General features: G+C 46.3%; 1 protein-coding gene across 1 annotated transcript; it reads right to left on the bottom strand.

Moving 5' to 3' along the window:
- Positions 1 to 2,623: 2,623 nt before the first annotated feature.
- On the bottom strand, positions 2,624 to 7,386 carry Spry2 (sprouty RTK signaling antagonist 2). Its single transcript, XM_047554527.1, has 2 exons — positions 6,720 to 7,386; positions 2,624 to 3,808 (listed from the first exon to the last, which is right to left on the bottom strand). The coding sequence occupies exon 2, from the start codon at positions 3,755 to 3,757 to the stop codon at positions 2,810 to 2,812; it is 948 nt and encodes a 315-aa protein (XP_047410483.1). The 5' UTR covers positions 3,758 to 3,808; positions 6,720 to 7,386; the 3' UTR covers positions 2,624 to 2,809.
- Between the last annotated feature and the right edge of the window lie 2,541 nt (positions 7,387 to 9,927).

Genomic DNA, 9,927 nt, shown 5'->3' on the forward strand with positions numbered 1-9,927 from the left:
AAAAAGTTCTTTAATGCACCAAGTGAGCACCAGCTGTTTCCAATCTAGTTGGAGATAAACACTTAATTTTCCATATTCTGAACATGAATTCTATACTGGCTCATAAATTCAACATTAAATTAGTAATGGTAGCTTCTTGAGGAATCCAACTTTCCTATTTATCTTTAAAGAAGTTATTTTTACCAGGACTTTATACTTATGCCAAATCCTCTTCTAACTTTAGTAGATTATTGTACTTTTTATTCAAATCAGTGATTTATCATTAATTTTAAAGGTTAACTTTGAAAGCAATTCCTAGGTTAGTAGTCTCAGAATACACATAAACACTTATGGAAAGATTAAAAATGCAAATCTAAAATTAGAAATTCTGATTCTATAACTATGGTGAAATCTACCTTTTTAATAAACACCAATGGCATCTGCTGCAATTTGTGGAGCACTTTGAAAACTGCTTACAGTCCAAGAAAATTTCGACTCACGCAATTTCTACACGAAAAAACTATCAGTGCATTTAGCACTTTTGAAAAACAAAGTTAATCAGTCAAAATTTGGGGTTTTACAAACCTTGAAAACTACAATGAATAAGAAACCCAGCCTTATTTTTCAAAATTCTAAATTTTTCCTGAGATGAATGGGTGGCATTTATGGATACATAGTAGAACCTACATTCAGTGAACATTCAGAATCCCAGAGTTGAAATTTAAGAGTAAACAATCTCCAAATTAATCCTGTGCTGCTTGGAAGATGTTCAGAGAAACTGAAGGTCTGTATAGCACTGTGTGAGTTTAGGAGGCTGTATGGTTCCTTGAAAGCCACTTTTAAAAAACACAACAGAAGACAACCTGTACTAAGACCTCTTAAGCCAACAGAACAGGAAACAAGAGATTAAACAATAATGACAGGTAAATCATTTCCTAGACTTCCGGTGATTCTTGGCAGCAGAAGATTGTACTTTTGGAAAAAAGAAAAAAAAAAAAAATCATCAGCCACAAAGTGACTAATCAAGTGACTTAAGAAAACCTAATATTTGTCAAGATGGACTTGTAGTAGCTTGCTGTCTGTTCCCAAAAGACAGCTCAAATGCAGTGACTGTTTACCATACTAAATCTTGTACCTAGAGTGAAATATAAAAATTTTCTAGATAATTGAATTAAATAAGTCAGGGCCATGAATGGGCCTACTTGGCACTGAATTAATTAAAAGACCAGTAAAGGTTGAAATGTCATACCAAATACCTGAATCACGAATAAGTTGTTGGGCTGGGGATATAGCTCGGTGTGTAGAGTGCTTGCCTGTCAAGCACAAGACCCCAGGTTCAATCCCCAGCACTGCAAAAAAAAAAGCAAGTTTTCATGTCTTTTCTAACATAAGGAATTTGGTGTGATGGTGAGTCTAAAACCCAATAACTAGAAAAAAACAAGCCATGATCAGTCAGGAAAATATTTTTGCCTCAATAAGACTGGTCTGTGCATACATACACTCCATGCTTGACACACTGACAACATTCAATAAATATTTGTGAACTAAACTTGTTCCTCTAGTTTCATAATTATGTTCATGGCATTCATTCTTAACATGGTACTTAAGAAAAAAAATCTAATTATTAATCATTTGGGAAAAATTCTCTAAATAAATCAGCTCAAAAAAAAAAAAACAACACAACCACCCTGATAACAAAGGCCAGTCAGCAAATGTGCAAAGACGGAGGGCAGAACAGGGACAATGACATAGCCAAAACCAGTTCTCATGATTCACCCAGATCAGAGAGTCAAATGATCAGTTATTCTCTCTCTTTTTTATTCCAAAGGCATAGACAGAGATTTATTTAGGAAAGCAGAGGCACATTCAAGGGACAATGTGGTCATCTCCAGAGGGAGAAACAGCCCAGTTATTTCATCAGATTCACCTTGCATTAAAGCAGAAATCATATGATAAAAATAATCTTGCAGATAAATAAAACTATTTCCTATGTGGTTTCTTACATTTGAAAGAAACAAAGAAAAGATAAAATAAGACAAAACAGCTCAGTTTAATTTCAAACGTTAATATATTTTCTATTTTATATTGAACATATGCATCTGTAACCCCTCATCTGCAGCAACTATCACATCCTCATAATAGGGGCAAAATTTGTAAGATGCCTCTTAAAATAAATATTCTTTTTTATAAAATAATAAAACTTCAAATAAATATTCTTTACACTAAACAATATGTTGAAAAAATTAGAAAATAAAGGTTGAATTTTACTGTAACTGTACAATATACATGAAGTCCAAAGGGAAATCAGAGTCTTCCAATAAAGTCTTTCTGTAAGGCAAAATACAATCTAAAAACATACTGATTGATTCACATTCTTCCGAATGTACAACATATTAGTATAATATTTTGTGACTGCCATATAGTATGGCACAACTTGTTTTTCACAGTTGCAAATATTATTGTATATACAAAAATATAGCACATTATCTCTGGAGAAAACAATGGAAAAAAAGTCATTTGCTAATTTACAAATTTTGCAAGGACTATTCACAAACAAAAAACTGCCTAGGAGTGTCTGTTGCTTTAGCTTATGCAATATGTGGATCACCAAGTTCTTTATCCCTTAACTCCGAGCTCCATTAGCTGAGTTCTAACAAGCATATCAGTTAAAATGGCACATGGACAAAAAGCATCTCACTGCAAACAGCAAAGAATATCCCAACCCTCTACAAACAGTGCCAAGATTACAACTGTTTAGTTGGTTGCATATGTGTGTTAAAAAAAAAAAAAGGAACAATCCTTATTACTGTGATATTCCTGATTAATAATGCTATGTTGGTTTTTCAAAGTTCCTGGGGGGGACAGTGGGAACTTTGCAGCAAACTGTGTTTGAGTTTTTACAACGGCATCCAGGCCTGTTAACCCGGTCATAACACCCCTGGCACAATTTAAGGCAACCCTTGGCTGGAAGATAACACCATAAACAAGGCAAAAAGAGGGACATGACACCCATGGCCGACCATCGTGTACAACAGTGAGACTGGCTGCAAGAGCATGGGTTGTCAGCACAGTTGTCCTCGTCATCATTAGAACAGTGATAAAAGAGACCTTTCACACAGCACACGCAAGTCCCATAGTCAATCACGTTCTGGGCCGAGCAAAGGCACTGCTTGTCGCAGATCCAGTCTGATGGCAGGGGCCTTGGGTAGGTGCAATCCTTACATTTGCACTTGCCACAGTCCTCACACCTGTAGGCGTGCAGGCCCAAATCTTCCTTACTCAGTGGCTTAAGCTCACCTGGCTTGAGCTCAGATTTGGGCTGCACCCGGATGATCCCATCAGCAACTGGACCAGAGGAGAAGGATGGTCCTAACAGCCTCTGTTCAGAGGAGCTGCTGCTGGTACTTGTCCTTGTACTGCTCCGAGACCCTGAGCTGACCGTGCTGATGGACCTGGACAGAGGGGCTCGAGTAGAAGAATGAACCTGTGAATGCTGGAGCCTGGGAGGCTGGCGGTGCTCCGGCAGACCGTGGAGTCTCTCGTGTTTGTGCTGAGTGGAGGGGCGAGGAGCAGGCTTGAGTCCAGGTCTTGGGACCACAGTCGGTCCCTCTGTGTACTCATTGGTGTTTCGGATGGCTCTGATTTGATCCAGAGACAAAACATGTACCTGCTGGGAGAGGGTGTCTCTAGGGTCTGGCTCCCCACGCTGCCTGCCACTGTCACGGGGTGCCTGCAGCAAAGGCTGAGACCCGTTGCCACTCTGAGCTCTGGTCTCCATCAGGTCTTGGAAGTGTAGTCACTCCAGTAGGCTTAGAACACATCTGAACTCCTGGGGAGACCAAGAGGAAAGAGAACAGTTTATACTTCAAAATACTTCCCATTCTCCACCCATCTGAGTTGACTCTTTACATTCCACATACCCTAGAGAAACAGGATTGAAGTAGAATGACAGTGGGGAGTATTAGAACCACTGAATGATCAATGCATGCACAGGAAAAGTAAAAATTGTGGCCCAGTACTGACAATTCTGTAATCCTGTGATGTGCAGTGACACAAAGCTGATCTTTGTCTGAATCACTTAAGCAACAATCCCTTATTCAAATAAGCACACAATCTGGAAGGTTCAGGTTCATTGTTAAAATTGCAAGAGAGTAATGTTAGAACACAGTACTAATACCAACATTTTCAAAAGTTAAATGCCTTTTCAAAATGTGAAATAGATTTTAAATTTGTCATGGACATTTTTAACTTAAACATAAAATAAATGCAGCCTAGGAAATCCTTTCTTAGTTAACTCTGCTTTTACATGGAGTATTTGCACTGTGACTTATCCATTATTCTGCAGCTTTTCAAAATCTGTAGCATGAATATGACATGCAAAAAAGCATATTCTCCCCAAGGACGGTCATACACTTTTCGATTTCTAATAACACAGTTATAGGATTAAAAACAAATCACTTCAAATCTAATTAGGTACCAGAAACACATTAAAGCAAAGTTACACAACAAGCAACAATACAGGAATTTATTTTCAATTTATTCACACTAAGAATCAAACATTCTACTGCCTAATAGCCTGGAACACCTTAGGTTCTGCAGCTCAAAGGGGACTATCCGACTATCTTAGAAACTAAAGTATATCGAGATCTTACTTTCTCATTTTGAAAAATTAATAGCTGAGAACATAAACCAACTAGCAGTAATAGGAAAAGTTTGAAAAATTCAGGTGTCATATTTCAAATCTAGCATTCTGCCAAGTGATCCCTTAAATTGCAGTCATCCTTAGGTTTCAAAACTATCATCCGTTTCCCAAGACTACAAGAAAATAGAAAGTAAAATAGGTAAAAGTGGACCTTTATCCAATCTCTGCTTTTTAGAGCACTGCCACAGCGAACAAGGCAGGTGACAAACGCCTCCTTAATTCAGAACAAGGCAAAGCTGGAAACGGATCTCCTCACCTTCGACAGAATGGCAGACAAGACAACGCTGCTCTGCTTTCGCTCCCTTTATCGGCTCTATCTGCGCCCCAACACCGTCCCCAGCAGGTGGGACACAGCCAAAACCCCGGGGGACTTTTCTTCAAGCGAAATGACGCTGTCCAGGGGCCAGGCTGGCCCCCCTGCGTACAATCCCGAGACGCAAAGGCAGGCGGGGCGGAGTGGGGTGGAGGTGCCGGCGCCTCCTAAAGGGGACGTGCTATGAAACGCACTAGCACACTTCCCCCGCCTTCCCCTCCCTAGCCAAAACCCACCCCCCCATTCCGCAACTCAGGAGCTCTTATCTTCCAGCTCCAAGAGGGAGCCAGCCCCAACGCCCCCACTTCGCAAAGGTCACGCAGCCAACCAGACTGCGTTTCTGCAAAGGCCCTCCAATGTCCCGCACAGGTTTCCAAACCTGATGTCCGGAGGAAAAAAGCCCGGCCTCAGACACAGTCGGAACACAGGTCAACCCCGCGCGCACAGCGACTCCACCGTGCACTGACCGGAGTGAACACTGCCTGTAATCTGCATACACTTATCTTCTTTAAGATTGAGAAAAAACATGTTATTTCTTAAAGTGTATGTGGGGGGGGGGGGGGCCTGTTTCCAGAGCCCAAGGCACACGCCAGGAGTGCAGGACCCAGATCCCTGGGTTGAAAACTTTCAGCACGGATTGGCATGCAGTGAAAAGTAGCATCGTTGGAAGGAAAAAAAAATGATTTCTGACGATCCCTGGCCTCCTTCTTCCTACCCCCCCCCCACCCCACTGCGCTCTCCCAGTTCGTCCTTCTTCTTTGAAAGTGCTTTGAAACCCCCATTAAGACCAGTGTGTGATCAGACTGAGGATTAGGAGAAAAGGACTTCAGCACTAGGGTGGGGCAAACCAACACAGAAACCGCTTTGTAACAAACGCACAAGATTCCAAATTAAAAAGAACAGTAACAACACAAAAGGGGTGACCCCCGTCTCCCCCCCCCGAAAAAAGTCCCCCCAAACTAGCCTCTTTTGCAATCTACTTTCAGTTAATGGAAAAACAATCGCGACCACTTGATGACTTCCTTCCTGTGCTCGGTCAGACCTGGCGTCCAAAAATAAAAATTATAAAGCATGACCTAGGCCGACCAAGCACGGAAAAAAGAGAAAGCTGCATTTCCGAACCACAGAGACACGGCGCCAGGCTGGGCAAAGTTCCCACCCGCACTGGGCTAGACTCTGGTCACACCAGGCGGAGGAGGGGGCTCCTCCCGCCCGGCACCCTGCCCTTTTTTCACTCGCGGGGTCTCCTACTCCAGTGAGGTTATCAACCCAGCCCCCCAGCTCCACCGGCGCCCCCGCCTCTGGTACTCTCGCCTCGAAGGAACTTTGCCTTCCATTCAGGATGAAGAGGTTAGAAATAAGAGCGCCTGCAAAAGTGACCTGGAAAACACAAAGTATTTCCCCTGGGTATCCCGCTCTCAGCGTCGATTCGTAGTCAATGCTGGGCTGGGAGCAGAACCCAGGCGAGCCGTCCTCTGCTCCAAACCCCCTAGAGCGCGGGTGCGCGAGGTCGTGGGACACTACACTGGCGCACACTGCAGCCCCGCCAAAGCAGGCCGAGCCGTACCTTGGGCGAGGCAGATCCGCGGGCAGCTCCCCGGATCCTCGCGGAAAGCCTACGGGATTAGGGGAGAGACGGACCCCACTCCCGCCCGACTGCACCTACTCCATGTTGCCCACACGCGCCGCCAGCCACGGCTCCAAGAAGAGCCAAACGCGCCTCACCGTGATCGCGGCTTTGCACCAACCCTCTCCCTTGGATTTTCTTTCAGCGATGTGCAAATAAATCCAGCCCCGACGCAAACTTTTTCCCTTCTTTCCAAACTCTGCTTCAGTTCAACTTCCAAGCAAAAGGCGAAGAAAAATCGAGAGAAAAATTCGGAGCCAAGTCCCCCGCCGATGAACACTCCGGGGATCGGGGCTGGAGACGACCCCCCTTCCAGAAGCGCACGCGGAGTATTTCCTCTTTTTCTCAATGAACAAGAGGCCGAAGCGCCAACGGCGAAATCTCTTTTCCTGGCAGATTAGCGAATGAGAAAAGAAACGGCCTTACAAAGAATCTAAAGCCAGATCGCCAAGTCTTGCGGCCGCGTCCGCGTCCGAGCGGAGGCGGCGCGGGGGCGCGGAGCCGGGAGCCGGGCCGGGCGGGCGCGGGGGCCTGGGCGCTGCGCGCTCCGCCGGCCCCTCTCCTCCGCTCGCGCTGCGGCGCGCAGCTCTCAACCGTGCAGACTGGGCGTTGTGGAGGCGCGGCAGCGAGGCCGAGGCGGGGGCGGTGGGTGCGGAGGAGGAGGAGGAAGAGGAGGAGGAGGAGGGCTTGGGGCCCGGCCGGGGGGGCTCGCCGTTGGCCTGCGCCCTCGCCTTTCCGGAGGAGGCAGGGAGCTCTGCGGCGGCCGCGGCAGCAGTAAATGGCGTCATGTGGATCCGAGGCGGAACAGAGCAGTTGTTGTCCCAGAGGATATATCGCATCCGGTCCCAGCTCATTGGCTCCGCGGGGCTACATTCACTCACACTCCAGCGCCAGCCAGCGCTCCGAGCCGCAGGAGGCATTCAAAAGGGCAACCGCGCCGCCCCGCGCGTCCCCAGGCCGGTCCTGCCGCTCCGGCTCCGTCACGCGGGGCGCCAGCGGGGCCGGGCTGGGCACGGCGGGGTCAGTTTATCTAGTTTCAAGGAAACACTGACCTTAAGGTTTCCCCAGGGGCCATGTGGACGAGCCATAGGTTTGGGTTGATTTATGGAACTTTCTCCTTGTTACCAGGAAAGGGGAATGAACATTTAAAACTAATCCGGGCCATGCAGCGTTAGCATTAAAAACAACAAGTTGCAGGTTTTAAGACTTTATCCGGAATCCATTTCAAGTCTACCTCTCCCCTAGTCTGTTCCCTCTCACCGAGGGGGCGACGCGGGGCGGGGGACAAAAGGGGGAGGGAAAGGGGAGCGGGAAGTGAGGTGGGAGGGCTATTGGTTTATTCTTTGTCTCCTGGATTAACCCGATTATACACCAGGCACCAGCACAAACCGCCTCCCCCACCTCCGAGCCTTGTACGGGAGGAACGGAATGCGGATTCGAGTTTCAAGTCCTTTCTGCTCTTGCTGGGATTTGCTTTTGATTGTGTCGACTTGTAGTTTCTCGGCTTGGCTTATTTGAATTTTATGTTTTAAGGGGAATTATCTATAGAAGCTTTTTGAAGATACATTTTTGTTTGTTTGTTTTGCTCAACATAGGAGCTGAAGCCTTTTAAACGAATTCAGTAATACATAATTACCCAGGGCGACATCATGGACTTCCGAAATTGGGCGCAGGGTGGAGACGCTTACTGTGCCACTGCTTAACCAGGAAAGTCAGCCTTAATTTCCCACTCTTTGTCACCTAGAACATTTCTCAAGAAGCTTCCATCGTCCCACGTTGAAGGTGGACTTAATCTCCCCACTTTAATATGTATCTTTATGCATGTAAATATAAAGATAGAAAACACATAGGCACTGCTCCAGCTGCCTCTCCACGTGCCTGCGCGTGGGAGCAACAGTGGGAAACTAAAACGCGCGCGCGCGCGCGCGCACACACGCACACCCCTCAATGTTGCATTCTGTCTAGCGATTTACAGATGCTTTTACTTTATAGGGAAGTACCTGCTTGTAAATTCAACATTCCCGAGTAGCACCTGCGGGATCTTGCCCACGCGGGGTGAAAAACTGCTAGGAAAACATGGTGCTTGATTCCTGCAGCTCGAGCCCACATGCGTTCTCAACTACCCTGGCACTAGCCTTTTCCGACGTCTTGCTCTAGAATGTCCCCGGCGCGTTCCCTGCCTCGCGCTCTTGCCTTATGCTCTCCATATTTCTTCCTCCCTTCGCCCGAAGTTTGGAACTACAGATGGTAGGGGAAGTGGCATTCGTTATTTCCGGGTGCTGGCTTAAGTCCTCCCACCCCTCGGGTGAAGGTGAACGAGGCGGTGTCGACCGGCTCGGCCAGGACCCGGGGGCTGCGGGCACGGGACAGCTGGGCCTCTCTGGCTGCAGCCGCTCGCCGGACGCCCAAATTCATTGAGCTTTCAGCGAACGCAGGAGCCGCTGCGCTTAAAGACCCATCCAGCCACTAGGAGGCGCCCGGCCGGCGCGGGGCGGGAGCTGCTTTCTTTTCTAGGATGCGACGTGAGCTGGTGGGGTTATCTTCCAAAATGTGCATAGGATGGCTGGTTTAAAATTAATAAAAAGGTATTTATACTATAAAGGCCACAGAAGACAGATTCCCCTGCCATCTCGGACGCATTTTGTTTTGAACACGAGATGTACTTCGGTTCAGAAGAACCCCAGCTTTTACCCAGGGGAAGGAGCTAGGGGTTAAAGCTAGGTTGTGCAAGGCTGGTCGGGAATGAGCTGCTCACGTCCGGCTAACCGAGTCGCTGGAGCTGAACAGGTGAAAGAAACGCCCTCACTTTTGCTCAAACCTCTGTACCCGGTTGGCGGCTTCTTAGGAGTCTTTGGCGCCTATGCTAATAATTCAGCGCTTCAGAAACTTTGCGAAGACATCGTTAGGATCCCAAACAAAGATGGAATTTAAATCAGGAACTTCCGGCTGGTTAGAGTGCTTCATATTTTTATTGAGGCAATAGGGGAGAATCTAGAAATTAATATTTGTCTTCCATAAACTAGAAGGAATTTTCTATAATCTAGCTCGCCCTTTCTCCCTCCCAAACTCCATTTTGCTGGTTGGAAAAACATTTTATTGTAACTTAAGAACAAGGAAAACACAAGAATCCGTTGGATTTTCTCTGATTTACATCTTGGTCTTTATTATATTTAGTGCACTGTTACTACTTTTCAGAGTGAAAAGTGTAAAGCTACCACGTTGTGCCTTTAGAGTTTACCAAGGTTTTTTTGTTGGTAAGTGATTTGCCACTGAGCTACATCCCTATCCCTTTTGATTTTTTATTTT

Source organism: Sciurus carolinensis, chromosome 5 (assembly GCF_902686445.1).
Source record: "Sciurus carolinensis chromosome 5, mSciCar1.2, whole genome shotgun sequence".
NCBI classification, from domain to species: Eukaryota; Metazoa; Chordata; class Mammalia; order Rodentia; family Sciuridae; genus Sciurus; species Sciurus carolinensis.